General features: G+C 36.9%; 1 protein-coding gene across 3 annotated transcripts in view; it reads right to left on the bottom strand.

The window, feature by feature from the left end:
• The window catches only part of TFDP1 (transcription factor Dp-1), a 137,504-nt gene that overhangs the window by 17,945 nt on the left and 95,544 nt on the right, over window positions 1-24,015 (bottom strand). For 2 of the 3 annotated variants that reach the window (XM_020965161.2, XM_020965163.2), the window contains 5 exons: window positions 18,353-18,459; window positions 10,765-10,886; window positions 9,357-9,522; window positions 8,854-9,000; window positions 7,086-7,154 (listed from right to left, as the gene is read on the bottom strand). In XM_020965161.2, coding sequence (XP_020820820.1) covers window positions 7,086-7,154; window positions 8,854-9,000; window positions 9,357-9,522; window positions 10,765-10,886; window positions 18,353-18,459 — 611 coding nt within the window. The remainder of the gene's footprint in view (window positions 1-7,085; window positions 7,155-8,853; window positions 9,001-9,356; window positions 9,523-10,764; window positions 10,887-18,352; window positions 18,460-24,015) is intronic. The other variant, XM_020965162.2, reaches the window with a different exon arrangement.

Below are 24,015 nucleotides of genomic sequence, written 5' to 3'. Positions count from 1 at the left end.
CCCCCTTCTTTACTTAGTACTTCCTGAAATCTTGGACCTTAACTACCTTCTTGTTTCTCTCATAGCCCATTCTTTCTTTGTCTTCTCTTTTCAAAATCAAACAGTCCCAGAGTTAGAAAGCACCCTCCATGTCTATCTACACCAGCTAATGCCCGAATAGGCATTCTTTCTTTAGCACATCCTCATCCTTACAAGGGTTCATGAAGATTTTGTTGAAAGACTTCTAAGATCAGGGAGCTCACCACCTCCCAGCTCTAACCCTAACAGCTGCACATATCCATGTAATGTTTTAAGTTTTGCAGAGCACTTTAGAGATTTGATCTCATGTGAGCCTTGCAACAAGCCTGAAAGATAAATGCAAATATCAACCCCATATTTATTGAAGAAAAAGTGTACAATGTGGGATTTAAACCCTAATATTCTTGTCTCCCAGTCCAGCACTCTGTTCACTGCCACACTGCCTGCATTTATTAAGAAACCAACCCTATAAACTGAGCTAAAATCTGCTTGCCTGCACACTTCACCCTCTGCTCCTCTGGCCAGCCAAACTAGTCTGCTCCCTGATCTAGGACCAGTAAATACTGGAAAATAGCGATCAGTCACATCTCTCTGCATCATCTCATTTCCTGGCTTTAAAAAAAAAAAATCTACAAAAGTTCCTTCCAATGCTCAGATGCTGTGTTTCTTCCCTTGACAAACCTTCAAAAACCTAAAGACACATGTTAATAATAATAACCCCACCAATCCCAAGTCTTCTCTTCTCACAAACATTCCCAGTTCTTTTCACATATCTTTACAGAGTATGGCTTTAAGTCTTTTTATCATCTTGTTAACCTTCTTTTGGAAGCATAATAATTTGTCAAAAACCCTTCCTAAAATGTGACTCTCAGAAATGAACATGATATTCCTAATAATAACTATCTATCAAGGGTGGAAGACAGGGAGAATACCATCTCCCCTCACTGATAAGACTTAACTTTTATTAGTGCAAACATGTCACACTGTTGACAATAATGGAGACTGTAGCCTCTATATTACTTCCCTGATGGCAGATACTCTCAAATCTCTCTCTGTAACCCAGTCTTCTTTTTTCAAGGTTCTGACTCCATATTTCCAAAGACCTAAGAGGTACCTCCTCCAGGGTATACTAACATCATCCCAAAACCCAGCACGTCCACAACAGATCTTGCTCCTCAAAACTAGTTCATTTCGGGGCAGCTAGGTGACGCAATGGATAGAGCACTGGCCCTGGAGTCAGGAGGACCTGAGTTCAAATACGGCCTCAGACACATAATACTCAGTAACTGTGTGACTCTGGGCAAGTCACTTAACCCCAATTGCCCTCACCAAAAACAAAACAAAACAAACAAAAAAAACCTAGCTCATTTCATGCCTTTCCTATTCTTTATAATGTCACCTTCAACTCCTCCTTGGTTCTTACATTCAACCAGTTGTCATGGCTTGTAGCTTCTACCCCTGCAAATGTCTAGGCAATCCAATCCCATGTTACCATCTAAGTTTAGGCATTTATTACCTTCTCTCTAAATAAGCCCAACAGCTTATTTCTGGTTTCTGTGATTCTAATCTTTCCCCAATCCATTTTAATTAACAGGTTAATTTTCCAAATCATGGTACACTACAAAGAGCACAGTACTCTGTCAGAAGATACCTGCATTCCAAACTCCCACCTCCAATACTTACTAGCCATGTTATTATGGGCAAGAAATTCAACCTTACTGAGCTGATTTCCACATCTGTAAAACACTGCAGTAGATAACTTACAAAGTGGTCTTGAAGATCAAATGAAATAATATATGTCATTATATTGTAAATATTGACATTTTATATAAAGATGAAGTGCTACGACCATTAACAAGTGATAAAACACAGTTCTGGCCATACAAATCCTTTAATTTCACATACTGCCCAAATGCCTTACACAATGACTTCATTATAATTCAGTCAAACTATTCACAGTTCCCCAAACACATTTAGCACTTCCCCACCTGTAGAACTGTGTTCAGAAGGTTCTTCACCCAAATGCACCTATTATCCTTTATATCTATAAAATCTTAGGATCTTTTAAGGCTTAGATCAAAAGTAATCTCTCTTCCACAAAGCTTTCCTCAATTCTCCACTCACCACCACAGCACAGTCGTACCTCTTTCTCTCCTTTTTTTTTCTTCACTAACCAGCAATTTATTTTTTTTCCCTTGACATCAGGGATTGCACATTTTATTTTATTTTTACATTTCAATTTATTTATTTTTAGTTTTCAACATCCACTTCCACAATATTTTCAGTTCCAGATTTTCTCCCCATCTCTCCTCTCCCTCCCCTTCACGACAACATGCATTCTGATTACCCCCTTCCCCTTCTATTTTCCTGTAGGGTAAGATAGCTTTCTATACCCCACTGCCTGTGTATTTTATTTCCCAGTTGCTTTAAAAACAATATTTAACATTGATTTTTAAAACTCTGATCTCCAAATTCTCTCCCTTCCTCCCTCCCCATCCACCCTCATTGAGAAGGCAAGCATTTCTATATAGGTTATACATATGTAGTCATGTAAAACATTTCCATAATGGTCATGTTGTAAAAGACTAACTATATTTCCCTCCATCCTATCCCACTGCCCCCCTCCTGTTTATTCTATTCTCTCCTTTGACCCTGTCCCTCCTCAAAAGTGTTTGCTTCTGATTACTCCCTGCCTGATTCCCTTTCTCCTCCTAGTACATTCCTCTCTCATCCCTTAATTTCATTTCTGAGATATCATCCCTTTATATTCAGCTCACCCTGTGCCTTCTGTCTCTCTCTCTCTCTCTCTCTCTCTCTCTCTCTATATATATATATATATATATATATATATATTTTATTCCCTCCAATTACTCATGAGAAAGGTCTCATAAGTTATATATCATCTTTCCATGTAGGAATGTAAACAGTTCAACTTCAGTAAGTCCCTTATCATTTCTCTTTCCTGTTTCCTTTTCATGCTTCTCTTGAGTCTTGTATTTGAAAGTCAATATTTCCATTTAGCTCTAGCTTCTCAAGAATGGATTAAATTCCTCTGTCATTGAATGTCAATTTTCCCCTCATGATTACGTTCACTTTTTCTGAGTAGGTAATTCTTGCTTTTAATCCTAGCTCCTTTGACCTTCAGAATATCATATTCCAAGCCCTCCAATCCCTTAATGTAAAAGCTGCTAAATCCTGTGTTATCCCAATTGTTTCCACAACACTTGAATTATTTCTTTTGGGCTGCTGACATTCTTTTCTCCTTGACCTAGAAACTTTGGAATTTGGCTATAATATTCCGGGCAGTTTTCCTTTTGGGATCTCTTTCAGGAGGTGATCGGTGGATTCTTTGAATTTCTATTTTACCCTCTGGTTCTAGAATATCAGTGCAATTTTCCTTGACAATTTCTTGAAAGATGCTATCTGGGCTCTTTTTTTGATCATGGCTTTCAGGTAGTCTAATAATTTTTAAATTATCTCTCTTGGATCTATTTTCCAGGTCAGTTATTTTTTCCAATGAGATATTTCACATTGTCTTCTATTTTTTCATCCTTTTGGTCTTGTTTTACAATTTCCTGATTTCTCATAGAGTCATTAGCTTCCATTTGCTCCATTCTAATTTTTAAGGAATTATTTTCTTCAGTGAGCTTTTGGACCTCCTTTTCCATTTGGCCAATTTTGCTTTTTAAGGCGTTCTTCTCCTCATTGGCTTTTTGGATCTCTTTTGCCATTTGAGTTAGTCTATTTTTTAAGGTGCTATTTTCTTCAGTATTTTTCTGATTCTCCTTTAGCAAGCTGTTGACTTGTTTTCATGATTTTCTTGTATCATTCTCATATCTCTTCCCAATTTTTCCTCTACCTCCCTTACTTGATTTTCAAAATCCTTTTTGAGCTCTTCCATGACCTGAGACCAATTTATATTTTTCTTGGAGGTTTTGGATGTAGGAGCTTTGACTTTGTTGCCTTCTTCTGGTTGTATGTGTTGATATTTGTTGTCATCAAAGTAAGATTCTATAGTCTGAGGTTTTCTCCACTGTTTTCTCATGTTCCCAGACAATTACTGAAGTTTTAAATTCTTTGTTAAGATAGGGCTCTGCTTCCAGTGTGGAGGATGTGCTGTACCAAGCTTCAAGGTTTTTGTGCAGCTATTTTCAGAGATACTTGTAGGAACCTGTAAGTTTTCAGTTCTTCTAAGGTGGTATGATCTAAGGAGAGGTGTTTACTCCCCTCCTGGCCTGTGCTCTGGTCAGTGAGTGACTGCAAGCACTCTTCTCTGCCCCAGAACTGTGAGGAGGGTTTCCTCTGCACTGCTGCCATAAGCTCTGCCATGCCAGTGCTCTTCCTCATCCCAAGACTGCCACACAGAACTGTGCCCCAGATCCCCAGTACGGGCAAAGCAAGAGAATCCTCCCTCAGTGCTAGCAAAGAGATCCCTATAATCTCCTTCTGATCAGCTGTTCGATCCCCTTACCGTCTGTGGGCTGGGAGCTCTAGAAGCAGCCGCTGCTCCCCGGGGCCAGGGTTGGCCAATATTCTTCTTTCACTGAGGTCTGACCTTCTAAGTTGTCTTTGGTGTTTGTGGGTTGAGAGGTCTGGAAGCCGCCACGGCTGCCCGTGAGTCAGTCCCCTGAGGCCTGGTCTGTGCTGGCACAGCCCACACTAGACGGCATGCCTCTCCCAGCCCAGCACAGGAGACCTTGCCTGTCGATCCTCCAGGTGGTCTTGGGCTGGAAATATGTTTCACTCTGTCTCTTTGTGGGGTCTGCTGCTCTAGAACTTGTTTCGAGCCATTTTTTATGGGTATTTGGAGGGGTTCGGGGGAGAGCGCAAGCAAGCCTTTGCTTTCACTCCACCATCCTGGTTCTGCCCAGTCGCACTTCTCTTTATGGCACCTGTCATATCTGGATTCAGATTACAGTTACTTCCATTCTTATTTAATCTTCCCAATTACATAATAAACTTTTACATGTCAGGAAATGTGTTTGATTCATTTTAATTTCCTTATATCATACACAGTAGGTGCCTCAATATTCAAAATTCCAAATGCAGACGAATTGAAGGGTCTCCTCTCATAAACAATACATTAAGCACTGAAACAATCAGTGTTTGACATATCAATTAACATTATGAATAAAAGTATCTCGCAGTTATACAGTGCTTTACAGTTCATTAAGGGATTTTTTCTACAACAAGCCTGTGAGATAAGTCGAGTCAAGTGAACAAGTATTTATTATGCACTTGTAATGTGCCATGTATTATTTTAAGTGCGGGGGGGGGAAGCAAAAAGACAGCCCCTCCCCTCAAACAGCTTACATTTTATTGGGGGAAATGACATGAAATCAACAAGGAAGATACAAGAGGTACTCAACGGGGAAGGAATTAGAAGCCAAAAGGCCTCCTGTCACAGGTAGGACTTGAGCCTCGTCTTGAGAGAAGCCAGGGAAATAAAGTGGTGGAAGTGAGAGAGCAGAGTAAACCAAAGCATGGGGGAACAGTTAGTGCAAAGACCAGAGACAGGAAACAGCGTCAGCTTCGAGATACTTCGGGCAGACCAGTGTCGCTGGAGAGCTGGATGTGCGGAGGACAGGAACGTGTTCAAGAGAGAAAAAATAGGAAGAGGCCAGATTCTGAAGAGCTTTAAATGCCACATGAAGGAGTTTATATATGATCCTAGAGGTAACGGGGAACCACTGGAGCTCAATGAGCAGTGGGTGATAAAGCCAGATCTATACTTTAGAAAAATAAGCTTGGCACCAAATGGAGAATGGATTATGGTGGAGAGAGACCTAAGGACAAGAAGACCAACTAGATGTCCCAATGAGAAGAGATGAGGACCTGAACTAGGGTGGCAGTCGTGTGTGTGTGTGGTGTGTGTGTGTGTGTGTGTGTAAAGAAGGGGAAGCCTGCGAGAGACAGTCTAAGAAGGGAAAAAGTCTGGCAATATAATGGCTATATTAAGTGAGGAGCAGAGGATGACACCATGGTTTCCAGCCTGTGTGACTAGCAGGGTGGCTGTACTCTTGATAGTAGGGAAGTTGGGAAGAGGAGAGGGTGAGGACAGAAAGATAATGGATTCTGCTTTGGATATGGGGAGCCCAAGCTGCCTTTAAGACACCCAATGCCACATGTCCAAAAGGCATTTTGTGATGGGGAACTGGAAGTCAGGAGACTAAAGCTAGTTAATACAGGTTTGGGAATCATCTGCACAGAGATAATAAAGGAACCTATAGGAGCAGATGAGATTATCAACTGAGCTAGATTATCAATTGAGGGCTCAGAGACAGAGTTTTGAGGTCACCCATGGTGAGCGGGTGTGACACAGATGGAGAACCAGCAAAGCAGACTGAAAAAGAACCACCAGACAGACAGGAGGAGAACCAGGAAAGATGTCATGAAAACCAAGGGAGGGGAGAGCATCCAGAGGAAGTGACTGATAATGTCAAATGCTTTGGAGAGGTCAAGAAGAATAAGGATTGAGAAAAGGCCAGGAGATTTGGAAATTAAGAGATCACTGGCAACTTTGGGGAGTGAAGTTTCAGTCAGATGATGGTATTGGAAAGAAAAATGTAAAGGATTTATAACTGAATTCGAGTTGAGGGAAATGGAAGGATCTACAAAGACATTTCCACATCTTTCTCAAGAAGTTTAGCCACGAAGGGTAGGATAGCTCTAGGGTGATAACTAGCAGAAACAGTAAGATCAAGTGAGAGTATCATTTTTTAAGGATGGAACAGACATAGCAGCAAGGAAGGAGCTTGAAGGTAAGAGAGTGGGGATGACAGGGGCAGCAATCTACTTGAGATAGCATTTTTATCCTTTTTTTATAAAACTGAAAAAGGAGGCTCTGGAGTTAAGTGGTCTGCCCAGGGTCACACAGCAAGTAACTGGAAATGAGTACAAACCAAGTCTGCCTCTCTTAGTATTACATCACACTGCCTCTCTGACTATACAAAATTTAATTATTTAGACGTTATTACTTAAAGCTACAGTGTATTTTGTTATTCTGAAAGATATTAAACGAATAAAGAAAACAGCAATTGTCCACACACAGAGAAGAATTTCATTACCTGTAGAATAAGTTCTTGAAGTTGAGACTGCTTTTGTTTTATTCTTTCAAGTCTTCTCTGCCTCTCTACCTTTAGAAATAAGACACACACAAAAATCATCTCAAAGAATCAATCCAAGAAGTTATAGATGGAAGCAATCTCGGGATTCCAAAGCAATTTAATAGAATAATTATTTTACTAAACCAACACCAATTCTACTGTTGAAAAAATAAAATTCTTGACTGCAGGGACTTTCTGACATATGTTTCTATGATCTTTCATTCAGCCTCTAAATATACCTGTCAAATTTTTTTGGAGTTGAATTTCAATTTCCCTTTAATACTGTCCATATTCACATAAGTTATGACTATAATTGTTTTAATGATGTTTACAAATATTTAATCTTAATTTTTAATTTGTTTTAAGATGTCATATATTATATGAGCATCGATTTAGAACTGGAGGAACCTTAGATCCCACCTAGTTCAGCTCTTTCATTTTAGAGATAAGCAAACTTAGGCCCAGAGAATTTAATTTCCCAGAGTCACAAAGCTCCTAAGTGTCAGACTTTAGTCTATGGGTCTTTCTATATTCGTTAAATAAAAAGAACTCTCAAATTAAGACATGCTATTTCTATAGACATATACAATGGAGAAGGAAAATAGGAAAAGATTCACTTTTTTGTTACGCTGAGGTAATAAATTTCTGGTAAAGTTAACAATTATTTCTAAAATGGCAGACAAACTATCCTCATTAAAATTCAGATAAACTCGATGTCATTAGGTCTACCCTGCCCACAGCCACAGTATTACTACTTTAGATTTGGATCCATACAGTTGAGCTTGCTCTCTAATCCAGAGTCTCACAGCTATGTAAACAATGAGGGGGAACTCTCTTCAAAAGGGTTGAAGATGAAAAAGTATGTCTCTCTGTCCTTTACCACCATCATTCAATGCCGTAATGCAGCAGCAGTTATCCTAATATTGTACCTGATTCTATAACCCTTAACAAATGTAGGCCCATTTAGGAAAACAGCCAACACTGCAAACTCTCCAATTATTTTCCCAAGAACAAAGCTGAAGCCTTGGCATACTCACTGTAAAGGATAACCAATATCTACTGGCAGCTAGAGAGGACACAGGTTCGAGCTAAGTGCAATAATTACTCATAGAAACCGAAAATGGTCTGGGGGTGGGGCAAGGAGGTTGATTTTCTCTCCTCCAGAATTGTAGAGAACAGAGGAGAGTGAAGAACCAGGCAGGCAGTTTCAAAGGCTGAGTCATGTAGACTCTAACTAGCGACATGAGGATTACATTAGAGCACAAACACCATTACGCTCCTTCAAAAATGGTTTTTGCTCCAAAAATTCAGAAACGATTTGCATTTTCAATTAAACACCACAATTACGGATGGCTCAATTACTGAGCTCTTTAATTACATAATCTACACATATGTGTTATCATTAGGCATGGAAGGATAGACAGCTCAACTGATAAGTGGAAGGGGAAGGTAGGTAAAAAAGGAAAAACAAGGATATCCCTCCATCACCCTAGTCACAGAAAAAAAATTCTACAAAACAGCATCCCGGTGGGGATACTGTCTGTGTAATGTGTTTCACACAGCAGGCAAAGCCAACTGATATGAAGTGACTAATAAGTGTTTAGATAACAACAGTGAAAATATAAAAATACCTATCAGATTTTTATCCTTTCAAATATTATGTATAAGTAAGCTTGAAGCCAATTAAAATTAATAAGTAAGGGGAAAAGCAGTTTTTCCTCATTCATACCTCTAAATTCTGACATTCTTGAGCTGAGTTCGTTGGTAGACCAATCCATTTTATTTCCTTCTTCTCCTTTGAGATAATATTCATGGCCATTAAGACATTTAAGGCATCATAGACTCTTCGTCTTATATTCTTCTGGTCATAAGCCTGCTAAAGACATTATGCATTAGAGGAAGAAAACAGAAAGCTTCATATAACTGGTGTTTAAAGACAAAGAATAGAAGATAATCAAATTCAAAAGGAGGCGAGACAGACTTTGTTTCATACAATGGACTACTAAAAATAGCTCATTATACCCCTCCCCCTGCCCATAGGCAAGAAAAAAACAAATTCCCAAAAGAGTAAGCCTGATAGAGTGTCAATACATTAACTTAATGTTATTGATCTCTCCCAAAGCCTTGATTATAATTAGCCTGACAACCCTTGAAAGAAAACGCTCTTCAAAAGTACCAAAGGGAAACTTTCAGGACCCTTAGAAAATACAAATCCATCCACATCATACTTACTGATTCATTTGGTAAAATGTGGTTATCAGCAGCACTGAACTCTGCGACCAACTCATCTGCCACTTCATTATATGAAGTGGTTCCTTTTCTCTGTACCTTCTCACAAACCTTCATTGAAAAATGTCTTAATCCCTTGCCATTCTTTTCTCCTTTTCTATTGCGCTTCCTTAAAAATACAAAGTAAAATATTATTACCTAAAACAACCTTCAACTAAAATCTATCCTCATCTAAAAAATGAAATCACTACATTTATAAGACACAGGTGCAACCAAAGCAAGAGAATCACATCAGACGGCTGCAACTTGAATCATACTTCATTATCTCAAGGCAGAAAACTATTCCATCTACCAGGGGAATTTGAGGATTTTTTTTTTACAAGGCAGAAAATTCCAAGAAGCCAAATCTCACATTCATACCTTCATATTGTTAAAATACTGTGAGAAATCTTGAACGGTAAAAGCTGTATACCACAAGTAAGCTTTTTGAAGGCATTATTCAATATGAAAATTCTATTTTTTGAACAAAACCTCTAAAAAGAACACATAAACTTACATAATGAGCGTTAACAACCATAAATGTCATCAACAGAGTGGTGCCTATCTACAAGATGCATGATTAGGATCTACCTTGTAAAAATAAATAAGATTCACAACCACTAAAGAAAATTTCTAGTGTTTTATGTCAAATTAGGAAAAGAGGTTTTGGATTTTTTTTAAGTAGGCATAGTAATAAAATATAATCATTTGGGTTTCTACCTCCAAATAAGCCTGAAACACAGGGATGCACATGTTTTTGTAGGAAAGACATATGAGACTATGATCATAAGACAATTCTACTTGAAAACCTATTTAAGTGACCTTTTGCTTAAGGTGGAAAAACTATTTCAGGAAAAGTATAGCTAAAGTTAAAAATAGAAGTGTGTTATATAACGTAGTATATCATTCTCCCCTTCTAAAAGGTTTCATTGAATTAATACTGAACTTCCTACAGTGCCATTGTCTAGTACAGACAATGAAGAGTTTCAAAGTTGCCACATTTTCACTGAAGACATCTCAACTCCTCATTTTCAGCCAACAATGGTAAACCTTTAAAGTGTAACTTCAGCATTAATGTAGATGGAGCCACTGGACTACTTTCCCAATAATCTGATTTCTCAGATGCTAAAGTAAAAGCATGTTCTTGATTATACATCTATTCTAGGGATGGTTTGAAATTTTTTCAGATGGCCTAATTTATTCAATGTCTTAAAGTAATAAGATCTCTGAAAAATAAATTTAATCCGAAGCCCTAATATATTTGGTTTTGTTGCAAGACTACATAGCTCATTTAACCAAGACAGAGAAATTTATGATTAAAATCCTAAGAAATTCTTTAAACTTCGGATAATTTGAGAGGAATACTGCTCACCCCGCCGACCACGGTGAGGAGTCTGAAGCCTGGTTCTGTGATACAAAATGGGTGTTAGGCGTATGTGGGCTTCCTACAAGGATAGTATTTGGCGCAGCAGATCTCTGAGGTGTACCAATTACCTACAGTTAAAAGAGACAATTCAAGACAGAATTAAAAATCTCCCATGTTATGAAGATGTCATTTTTGAAAACTTACTAATCATCTAGAGCTACTTAACTTAATCAACTAAGGAGCGGCCTAGAACAATTGAGCACTCACAGCTGACTCTTGAGGAATAATACAAACCCATGTCTTCTAAAAACAACTTTCTATTTTTCCTTCTTTTGCCTTAACTCCTTTACTACTTTAAACAAAAAACATCAATAAGCCAAGAGTCTAAACAAACCAAAACCAAAATAATACACAAGTCATAGATGAATAAAATAATAAATTAAAAAAATTTTTAAGAGGGACAGTCAATTGCTAGGGAGGGAAATTAGTAAATTAGTGCCAACAATACACTGACTTAATTACTATATATGTGGAGGTGGGATGAAATGGGAGGAATGATTAGAATACTTTAATAGATTTAACAATAATTAAAAAAAACAGGTAAACTGAAAATTCAGAAATAAAGTACAAAAAGACAACTCTATGTGTGGATATGTGCATGGATATGATGGATCAACCTCCATCAATTAGGTAATGACAGCTTAGAACCCCCACTGCCATTTATTTACAACTTCAGAGTTTCTTTACCTGTCTTTGTGGAGGATGGGGATAACAGGGGAGTGATGCAAACCAGTTCAATATAGTTTTATATACACTGATACCTGTTATGTTCAAGGAATTAGTCCTAGGCACTGAGAACAATGCAAAGATAAAGAAGGCAGATTTCCTGCCTCAAGCAGTTTATAATCTAGACTAGAGGTTAACATACTCTTGCCAGCTGGTCATATAAGAATAAAGTTAAGAATGTTTTTTGCATTTTTAAATAAAAATTTTACTGTATTTAAAAAATATAAATACCATTCTTCAGTCCAGAGGGCCAGATTTGGCCCACAAGGCCACAACTTGAAGACCCTGATTTAAAAGACTGGAATAAGTTGTGTACACAAATAAATACAATACAAACCAAGAAATACAAAGCTGTTAGGGTGTGTGTGTGTTTGTGTGTGTGTGTGTGTGTGTGTGTGTGTGTGTTTTAGATGAGGGAAAATTATTTGAAAGAGACAGTGTTTGAGCTAGGCCTTGAAAGATTGTTAGGATTTCAGTAAATTTGAAAGAAGCATAAAACTTGTAAAATAAAGCACAGAGAGGCAAGGCTTGAAAGGCAGGCTGAAAGCAAACAAAGGATTTTAGTCAGTACACTGCCAGGAGCTATTAAAGATTAAGCAGGAGGCAAGAAGACCAAAGGATTTAATAATAATGATTACAGCTAACACTGATCTGGTACTTTAAGATCTGCAAAGCACTTTACAAATGTTATTTCATTTGATCTTCACAACAACTCTATAAGGTAGTGCTCTAATCCCCACTTTATAGATGAGGAAGCAATTAAGTGACTTTGCCAAGGTCATGCAGCTAGTAAGTTATCTGAAGCAAGACCCAACCTTAGGTCTTCCTGACCCAAGTACAATATTCTACCAACTATATCTCTTAGTGGTCTTATTACTACAAAGGACCTTTCATCATCTAATTCAATTCCTTCATTTTAAAGATGAGGAAACCAAAGCCTGGAGGGATAGCTTGATCAAGGTCACAAGGGCACAAAGTGACAGCCCCGATTCAATGCCAGGCCTTCTAATTTGAAATGCAGTGTTCACTTCACCATTGCACAGTCCTAGTTGGCCACAGCCCATACAAGATAAACTAAACTGGAACTGTAGCAGTGGAAATAAAGAGAAGAGATAAGAGAGGAAGGAAGGAGCGACTCAAACAACAACTTGTTATATTAGGCCTAGGGGCAAATCACGGAAGAATCAAAGAGGACTAAACGTTTCCAGTGGGGTCACCAGAAGAAAAATGGTGCTGTTGTTAGAAACAGGTATTTAGAAGGAATTCATTTTAGGAGGAAAATGATGCATTCAATTTTAGGCATGCAGAATTTGAGGTACTAAAGTGATAGAGGCTGAAATACCCTACAGGCAATAAGAAACGCAAGCAGGGGACTCAGGGCACAGGGCATGGCTAACAACAGATTTGGGCACCATCCATCTGTGCAGAAGTCAACAGCTCCAGTCATGAGAGCATAACAATGGAACTTGGGAGAATGCTAAATTGAGAGATAGGAAAAGAAAGAACAGAGGCTGACGTTGACAAGGAAACAAGAGACGGACAATTAACCATGCTGAAAAAAAGATTAAATTATACTATTATCTAAAATACATAATCACATTGTCAGGCTCAAATATACAGTCCATCTTCATATATTGATATCCCCAATGAAGTCAGCAAACTAAAACCAATGGCTTAAAAGTATCAACAGAGGTCAAAATTTCCTTATTTTCTCTCTCACACACACACACACACACACACACACACACTCTCTCTCTTCTCTCTTCCATAATCCTCCCCCTGTGCCCTTAAACAATACCAAATAAATTACTATTCAATGAACAAGTAACTTTATGTCCTTTGCTAACTCTGAAGTTACACATCAATTAGTGCCTCGCTATTAAGCTGTAACAAAAAGTACACCCCATAACACATACAGTTAAAATTTTACCCTTTACTGTATTACATGTTCCTTCCAACTTTATTGCATTATTCTCAAACATTTCTGAATAAACACTCAAATTCCATCTATAGCTAAGTTTAATCATACAGCTATAAACTGTAGTCAACGTATTAAAAAACTTCAGCAAAACATATTAAAGTTAGACATCGAAGGTCAAAAAAAAAAAACCAACAAACCACAAAACCCAAGAAAGAATATATCATTTAAAAGATTCACAATAGATAATATCTTGGGTTATTTTAAGCTTGCTATCCCCTTCTGTTCCCCTTCTTAACCGGCTAAATGCATTACCTAATATGACACCATTAATAGCTGACAGAGGAGCTTTTTTTATTATCTTCCTTAAGTCCAGGTGACCTCATTCAATGTTAATGGTTCACACACCAAGTTATGGTCCATGAAAGGAGAAAAAGTTGAAATAAATTTTCACTCCTTTCCTTTGAAGAGTATTTAAAAATTTCAATAATATATGTTTATGGAGTTATCCCTGAGCTGTTAAAGTCTAATTTTACGCTAATGTCACATTATTTTTTACTTTCATTACCAAAATAACCAAACACTTTCATAAGGAGGTAACCTAACAACCCTCCCTCCTAATGACACCCTTGCAGTTCTTGTTAGTTATTCGGCACACACACAGGAAACATTCATTTCTTCTAAATACTAAACTTTAAACACAAATTTTGTAACCTACACCAAAGTGTCTTCTTTGGGCTTAGAAAACAATTATCTCTCATAAGCAGTGTGTCAATACATTTTGAATTCAGGGGCAAGGGGGTCTTGCTTTCATTAGCCTTCTTAGTTTAACACTAATTCATAACATTCCATTTGAAGTTCTGGATATTAACTTAATATACCTTTTGAATTATACTGTCATATAGAATGGAAATGTGCATATTTACAAGTAAAAATTGATATTTATTCCTAGGCAGACATTTTTGGGAAAATATAGTTTGACTATTACAAAAACTGATCTCTACGGAACTGTCCTTACTTTCTATTGTTTTATATAGCATTTCCACTTTTTTAAAAAAGCCAACAACCCTAAACATATGCATACAGTGTTGAACAAAATCAATTCACCATACAGACATTTTAAGCACCCACTGTTGTAAAAGAAAAGTTGGGACAAAATAGCATCCCTGATCTTATACAATCTTGGTCTTCTCATAACTTATCATTTGAAATAATAAAACCCTCGACCCTAGAAAAACAAACAGTAAACTTTTAGCCTGATAGGATCATCAGGGAATGACTTATTCTAGAAAAGGGGTCCATGGATAGATTTAAGACTAGGGGGCAGGGAGGCAGGATCATTTTAAAATTATTTTATTATTATTTTTAACAATAATGATAATGAAAGTAGCAGTGAACATGCACGCACTATATGCCAGGCACTGTGCTAAGCATTTTACACTTAAAAATATTTTGACAACTAAATTTCAACTTGGTTTGCTTTGTAATTCTATTTATTTTATTTTACACATTTAAAACATTATTCTAAGAAGAGGACCATAGGCTTCACCAGATTAACAAGGGGATCCAAGGCGCCAAAAAATGTTCAGAAGCCTTGTTTTCCAAATACCTAAGGGCTTATCCCTTATAGCACCAAAACATCTTTATAATAATTTGTCTATTCTAGCAGGTAATCTTCTTAAGAGATAGTACATACTTCCTGCCTTTAACAAAATCTAACCTTTTCTTGGTTACTCTTAGTGATTTTTATGAAAGTCAATTATTTGCTATGTTGGAAGCTTTATACTGATTAGGAGTGATTTTCCTTCGCATCAACCCCAGACTATGGAGATCTTCACATATTTGTTGCTACTTTTTATAGGTTTCCTCTATTGTCCATCATTTATCAGGTATTTATTTATGTTCTCTCAACCTGAACATAAAGGTACTTCTCCCGCCTTTTCAACTGACTGTTTCCATGATCTAGTGGAAAGAGCTGGAGGGAGTCAGAATACCTGGGTTCTAGCTTTAGCGTAACCTCTATTTGGGCTGTGCAGACATTTTGTTTGCTTAACTCCTTCTTGGCTGGGTTCCAGATAGGAGAGGTTGACTTGAAGTATTCTATATATTTGATTAAAATATCCTAGTATAGGTATATGGTGATTTTAAATTGTATCTTTTGTCTTTAATCTTTACATTTTCACTTTTCTTTAGTTACAATAATTACTAGAGTATTTTAGATAATCAGAGTGTTTCAAGGAAAATCAAAAGAGGAGAGGAAGAAAGTGAAGGGAATAGGCCAAAAAGTAGAGGAAGAAATCTGAGAGAAAGAGAATAGTTACAATTTATGGAGAATTTATTAAGTTGGAAAATAATACCATCATTTCATTTCAGGATATGGCCAAGGGCAACATATGAAAAGAAACCATAGCGTCCTGAGGTTATGAGAAGAGAAAATAATTTAGAGCAAGCTCAAAAATAGTGGCTTCTGAGTACAGTGGGTTTTCTCTATGCATTCCTGAATCACTAATAACTGAGTGGGGAGGAAGTCACATCTTGTGGAGCCAGTAATGACTGGGGGACTTGAGAAGAAAGCAAAAAGTTAAGTAGCTATTTTATGGATTCCCTAATATTAACAGTTCCCAAGAGATCCAATTAAATCTCCATTCAAAAAATATTTATTAAGCGCCTACAATGTCCCAGGCACTCCACTAAGTAGAGAGAGTATAATAATTCAAGCTGGTCAATATTGAGCCAAAGAGAACACCTGAAGGGTGATCTACTTCATTGTCAAATACCGACTTCTAGGGGCAGCTAGGTGGCACAGTGGATAGAGCACCAGCCCTGAAGTCAGGAGGACCTGAGCTCAAGTCCAGACTCAGACCAAACACTTGACACTTACTAGTTGTGTGACCCTGGGCAAGTCACTTGACCCCAATTGCCTAAAAATAAAAAATAAAAAAAATAGGAGGAGGACCTGAGTTCAAATATGGCCTCAGACACATATCACTCACTAGCTGTGTTACTCTGGACAAGTCACTTAATCATAATTGTCTCACAAAAAAAAAATTATCTGACAGAAAGGTTCCTCTCATCAATGAAAATATTTCAACTTATGTATATCAACGAACACAACAGACCTCCTGAGGGAATGAAAACCTTATTGAAAATAACAAATTAAACTTTGACTCGTTACCTTACAGATAAATCCAAACTGCAGTTTAGGCTAATATGAGAAAACTGTAAATAAATGTTCAGCCTGTACCTGAAAAAGTACAAAATCATAAATTTTCAGGATAAAATGGAAATAACAAAGTGCCTATGTTTTGAAAGCTCTAAGCAGTCTGTGGACATGGTGGGCATAAAACAGATAGCTAGAGATACAAAGAGGAGTTCTATTACACAAGAGGTAGTTATTCTAGACAAGGAAGTATGAAAGAATCGATAGTATGGAAACTCTATAATTGGCACCTAATGAAACTATTGGAATAAGAGTTGGACCAAAAACAGCAGGGAAAGAACTATAGATAGAGATTTTTAAAAAAGGATATAGAAATGGAGCAGGTGTATCATGATTTTATTGAAAGCAAAACAGCAGAAGGTTACATAGACAAGATGTTTACAAAACAGAATCGAGAAAAAAAGTCTTGTAGGCTCACTTAATTATGGGATAGACTACTTATAATTAATCTGTTAAAAGTGGTAGAAAAGACAAAAGGACAGAAGCTGAATGTGATAGGAAACAAAAAGAAATCAGTGAAACAAAGATGTGTAGTTATGTCATTTGGCAAAAACAGCTTATTACTAAGAAAAATAGTGATTACTAAAATGAGCAGATATTTTCTGAAAGCTATTACTTTATTCTTTCCCATTTCCTTTATAATCACTTAGCAAAAGGCAAAAATAATCTTCCCCTCTCACACGTTGATCAGAATTATTCAGGGATTTTCCAATGTCATCCACAACTTGAAATTACTCACATTCCATGTGACTGCTCAAGCCTATATCAACTCTTCATTGGACTCTAAAAGACCTGTTTCTTCCTCTACTTCTACATCTCCATCCCTTCTATAACTTTCCATAATCCAGACTGAAAAAAGTTTCTGGCTTTCACTTGAAATTCTCATTTAGTATTTATCACTTGTTCAAAGAATTCTGATCTGATTCAATATTGTGAATATCAACATCATATCAACTTCGATCTACAGACAGCTTTCTCTCCTAATCTCAAAAAAATTAATTAGTTATGTGCTTTGAATGTGCAAAATAAACCATAATATATTATAAATGCACAACAAATATTCATTAATTCAAAAGCAGGAAATTATCAGAGACCAAAAGGTTCCTTTTGGAAACTTATAAAATGTTTGGAAATAGTAAAGTAGATGCTGGAAAAGTTAATAGAGGAAAGGGCAGAACACTATAAAGACAAGTTGTCCTTTGTAATCCCCAAACTCTGTTCCTAACCAGTTGTGTGATCTTAGCAAAGTCCCTTATCCTCCCTCTGTCTCTGAAACTGCACCCCTCAAGTATAAATAACAATATTTGGCCTAACTCCCTTGTGGAGCCACTGTGGGCATTCAAGAAGATGAGGTGTCAAAGTACTTTAAGAACTATGAAGCAGCACAGAAACAGAAACCATTACTGCTGCTGCTAAGATCTCTTAGAGGGAAAGCCAACAAATAAAAATACCAACTCTTTTTCAAAGAAATGAAGTCTTGACAGTCTAGATTTGAGAGGAATCATTAGACTGAATCCTATAAAGATAAAAAGGGTCATGTCTCTCAATGAGATATTGCTGTACACGGCAAATTTACCAGTACAAAGACCAATGCTCACATTGATTTATCTGTAATGAATCTGACATATGTGCCAAAGGAATACTCCACCCTCCACCAAAGAACTCCTTACCACTTGCTGGGTGATGTTGACATTGGACTGTCCAAAAGTTTTGGGCAAGAGCTGCTTCCCAACAGCGCTCACTGTAGAAGGATGAACGGCTACTAATGAAACAACTCCTAGGATACAAACAAACAGACAAAAACAGTCACAAAGCAGCATTTACCTTTGTTTTAAGAACTAAATCTAAAACAAAAACAAAACCTTTTTAGTATCAAGAGATGTGATTATAACATCTTGTTTGCTCTGAGTCTGTTAAACAATGTTCATTTATGTGCATGATACAACTGGGGACTCTTTTTCAAAAGTCATTTTGGAGCTTAGCTTTCAATAAAAACTGAATAAAAGTTTAAATTACAATTTCCAAATGTTAAGTGAAGGAAGTTAGATTAGATCAGGTTGCCCCATCCCTGGACTAGATGGTCTCAGAAGATTCTTCTCACATGAATTTCTATTAAAATGTGGTCTTAATACAATACACAATAAAACAAAATTAAACATTTCAACCCAAGCATTCCTGATTACCTCATTGTAAAAATAGTTCAGAAACATAATGATTTATTTTCCATTAGAAATTTTTGGAAGAAGAAACAATTTTTTCATATGTCATTCAATTCACAAAAGGCTTATTAATATAATTAATATTTTTTAAAAAACCCAAAAAGGGGTTAGTTACACAAGATAAAGAGCAGCATTTTCAGTTTGAAAAAAATACAATACATTGCTGTTGGCACCTGCTGTGACAAACACTACCATATTTTCAATAAAATATTTTGTTGCTGGCTTTTAGACTTAATAGTCTATGTTACCCTTTAGAAACAACTTGAGCATCCTTACCCAAGTACATGTCAATTACAACCAATATACCAGAAAATGTGCCTCAACCTACAGTTGGGGAAAATAAAATCAGGAACTTTTGTACTATTATTCCAACTTTAAAAATACAATTACAGTATTGTCAACTTCTCAGCTTCTTATCTCTTCCACAATTCTAAATTCCTACTCAGTCCATTTAATCAGCTCATCACACTGTTTATAATCTGAAAGCAAAGGTATAAACTTTGATAACTATCCATCATGAAAGCATTTAAAATTAACTCGCTTTGAAACAAGCTCATAAGCAAACCCTACCACCTCCCAAAAGGTACAAAATTAGACAAACTCTTTCATAAATAATAATAGCCGACACTGTACAGTGCTGTGAGGTTTGCAAACTACTGTGCATATATTTTCTCGTATTACATTTTAAATGCCAATGCCACCCTTGATGTTGTCTTTCACTTTATGGGTTCTTTTCCCACTTTCAAGGCTGGCTGTGTCCTATTTCCCTGTTCTCAACGTATATACTTGTGTCTAATCTCTCCTACTATTGCTACTTCTAGGAGCTGGAGAAGGCTACTGTTTCCCCTCTTATTCTCCTCTGCTTTTCTCCTGATGCAATCAGCCAAACGCACTTTTGGAAAGCTCCTGGCATCTAAATGTGCCTTTTTGCAGCTCCACCCATGTTCTGCCCCTTCTAAAGCCTAATAAAACAACTTTCATCTCTTCTTCTAATAAGACTTTCAAATATTTGAAGATACTATGTTCCTCTAAGTCTCCTCTTCTCTTGAAGATGCCATCCTGGTGTGGCATCATTGATGTCTGATTTCACCTCCTAAAATCCAAAAACGAAAACTCCCAGTAATGTCATAGTTAAAATCCAGAGCTTCCAAGTCAAAGAAAAACTGCAGTAAGAAGTCATAAAGAATTCAACTATCAAGGAGCCAGAGTTAGGATCACTTAAAACCTTCTACTATAAAGGAAAGTCTAGAACATGACATTCTAGAACAGGGGTCAGCAAACTATGGTACACAGGCAAAATCTGGCCTATCACTGATTTCTGCATGGCCCATGAGCTTAGAACAGTTATTAAATTTTTAAATACAATTTTTAAAATGTAGTTTGCTGATGCCTATTCTAGACTCCTGTTCTAGAAGACAAAAGATAAAGACAAGAGCTGGAGAAACACTTTGAATTGCAAACACGAATTGAAAAAGATACAAAAAGATAAATGCACAGGAGCCACTTGGAAGGGACCACTTGATGATGCAGGGTTGATAATCTAATATCCAATTTCTAATTTCTGAAGAAACAAGTGTCCCTTCAAAACCCTAATGTCTTCAAGGGTTATGAAGAGAGTCAGGTAAGAAATGGGCTGGATCAATTTTATTACATTTTGATGATTTGAAGAGGAAAAAAGCTAAGGGAAGAGAGAAAAGAAGAGGAGAAAAGGGGTAGAACTTATCATTTCACAAAACAGACAGACAGATACACACACACATACACACAGTTTGGTATAGAAATAAAATAAACAATAGGGAATCAGGTAAAACAAGGCCTGGGGAAAGGGAAAGTAAGAGGAAGGAATTAGTATTAAGCAAAACAAATTCTGTCTTCAGGGGTGGAGCATAAAATGATTAATAAAAGTAAAGGAAAACAAGGTTGAGAACTTGTGATGAACAAAGAGGGAGGGAAGGGAAAAGAAAAAAGCTTATTGGAGCAAAGATGAGGGGAGAGGAGGAAAGAGGGAAGAAAGTATGACATCAAAAATACAGCATTAGTGCTGAACACAATTTTCTCTCAACAGCCCTTTCTTTGTAAAGAGATATGTGGCAAAAGGAAAAATATACAAGAAAATACAGAATTAATAATCAGAAATGTGAACATAAAAAGCATAAAATCACCCACAAAACAAAGAAGAGTAGAATAATGGATTAGAAATGAAAAATTCAACAATATGCTTTTTATAAGAAACACTTAAAAAAGAACTCATACAATGGGCAGCTAGGTGGCACAGTGGATAGAGCACTGGCCCTGGATTCAGGAGGACCTGAGTTCAAATCCGGTCTCAGACACATAACACTTACTAGCTGTGTGACCCTGGGCAAGTCATTTAACCCCACTGCCTAAAAACAAAACAAAACAAACAAAAAAAAGGACTCATACAGTAAAAATAAAGAGTCGAGTAAAATCTATAACACTTCAGTAACTCAAAAGCAGATGATCTCAGACAAGGCAATAATAAAAACATACTTAATTTAAAAAGATGAACAGTGTACTTCTGGGGACAGAGTCAAGATGGATGAATAGAGAAGCACTCAGTCAGGATCTCCCAACACTCCCTTCCGAACAACTTTCAAATAACACCACAATTAGACTTCTGGAGTAAGCAGAGTAAACAAAAAGTCAGAGTGAAAAAACATCCATCTCAGCCCAAGAAAACATAAGAGGTTGGAAAGAGAGATCTGTGACGTGAGGGTAGAGGCTGACCCTGAGCCCACTGCATAAAACCCCAGTGGTGGAACTAGGTGGTGGCAAAAGAAACAGCAGCAGCTTCAGGATCTATCAAGCCAAAGATGGTCAGGGGACATGGCAACTGGGCAGAAAGAGAGATCCTGGGGGACCTCTATGCTAGCATCGACATAGGACCAGGTACTGTTTCCACTGCCAAACTTCTTTAGAAAAAAATTCCATATACCTACTTCTGGGTATAGTTCAAGAGTAGGAAGAAGCACTTTCAAGGGGAAGTGGAAGCCGCGAGGGGCAAATGTGTAGTGACTCTGTCGCCTATGTCTACTTCTGGGTCATGGTTTAAGGCCAGGGAAGAGCACTTTTAGTCAAGAGGGAGTGGAAGGAATACTGCAGGGCAGTACCACTTTTGGTCTCAAGGGATCAGGAGTAGCATCAATTATAATCCTAGGGGATCAGGGATCTTTCTTGGGAAAGGACCAGTGTTCAGACCAGGACAGCAGAGACCACACTTCTCAAATTACACCACCTTGGAAACACAGAAAACCTCCAAAGTCCCAGAATTAGCTTGGAAAACAATGGATAAATAGAACTTTATCATTATCAGGGTAGTTAGATTCTACATAGAAAGAGGGTGCAGGAGTGAGTCGATTATGTTGGAAGGATGAAAAAAAAATGTTAGGTGAGAAAAAGGGATCCCCTAGGAGAAGACAGAAGGGAAAGGAAGAATGGGGGAAATTATTTCACATAAAAGAGGTGCACAGGGAGGAGCTTTTATAATAAAGAGGGAAATGGGGGGAATCAATGCTTGAATCTCACTCATATCTAAACTAGCTCGAAGGAAAATATATACACCTTCTCAATTAGTAATAAACATTTATCTTACTGAGGAAGGAAACAGGAGAAGATGGAGATAAGGGGAGAGAGGAGTGTGATAAAAGGGTGCACCGATAAAAGGCGGCAGTGGACTTTAGAGGAGGGATAGGATAAAAAGAAAGAAAAATAATTAGAAGAAAATAGGATGGAGGGAAAAGCACAGTTAGTAATTATAACTGTGAATGTGAAAGGAATGAACTTGCCCATAAAATGGAAGTGGAAAGCAGAATGGATAAGAAACCAGAATCCAACAATGTGCTGTTTACAAGAAACACACTTGAAACACAAGAGTTAAAATAAGCAGCTGGAGCTGAATGTATTATGCTTCAGCTAAAGTTACAAAGGCACCAGTAGCAATCATCATCTCAGACAAAGGAAAAGCAAAAACAGATTTAGTTAAAAGGGATAAGCAGGGAAACTATCAATAAGACAAGTAAAAAAATTTGAAAGAATAAAAATTGTCAATGAGGAAATAAAACTATCACTCTTTGCAGATGATATGATGGTATACTTAAAAAACTCTAGAAAATCAACTAAAAACCTGGTTGAAATAATTAACAACTTCAGCAAAGTTGTAGGATATAAAATAAAACCACATAAATCATCAGCGTTTCTATATAATACCAACAAAACCCAGCAGGAAGAGATGGAAAGAGAAACTCCATTTAAAATAATTATAGACAATATAAAATATTTAGGAATCTATCTGCCAAGACAAACCCAGGGATCATAAACATAATTACAAAACTCTTTTTACACAAATAAAGACATATCTAAACCAATAGAGAAATATTCGTTGCTTATGGGTAGTCCAGGCCAATACAATAAAAAAATGACAATTCTACCTATTTACTTATTCCATGTTATATAGCAAATAAAACTACCAAACAATTATTTTATAAAGCTAGAAAAGAGAGTAACAAAGTTTATCTGGAAGAACAAAAGGTCAAGAATATTAAAGGGATCAATGAAAAAAAAAAGATTAAGGAAATAGATGGCCTAGAAGTTTCAAATTTCAAACTATATTACAAAGTGGTAACCATCAAACAATCTAATATTAGCTAAGAAACAGAATGGTGGATCAGAAAAACAGGTTAGGTAAACACAATACACAGTATGTAAATGACCACAGTAATCTAGTGTTTGATAAACCCAAAGAGGAAAGTTTTGAGGGTAAGGACTGACTTACCATTTGACTAAAACAGCTGGGAAAATTGGAAAGCAGTTTAGCAGAAACTAGGCACAGACCTAACAGACCCACATCTTACAACACATATCAAGACATGGTCAAAATGGATAAATGAGATATATGAGTTTTATATATAAAGGGTTATAACATAAGTAAATTAAGGAAGCACCTGTCAGACCTACAGATAAGAGATACGTTTATGACTAAACAAGAAATAGAGAGGACTATGGAAAGTAAAATTTAAGATAATTCTGATCACATGAAATTAAAAAGCTTTTGCACAAACACAATTAATGTAGCCGAAATTAGAAGGGAAACAGGA

This window comes from Phascolarctos cinereus, unplaced genomic scaffold (genome assembly GCF_003287225.1).
Source record: "Phascolarctos cinereus isolate Bilbo 61053 unplaced genomic scaffold, phaCin_HiC Scaffold_7;HRSCAF=346, whole genome shotgun sequence".
NCBI classification, from domain to species: Eukaryota; Metazoa; Chordata; class Mammalia; order Diprotodontia; family Phascolarctidae; genus Phascolarctos; species Phascolarctos cinereus.
The sequence above is the reverse complement of the archived record's forward strand: the minus strand, read 5'-3'. Positions and strand labels throughout refer to the sequence as shown.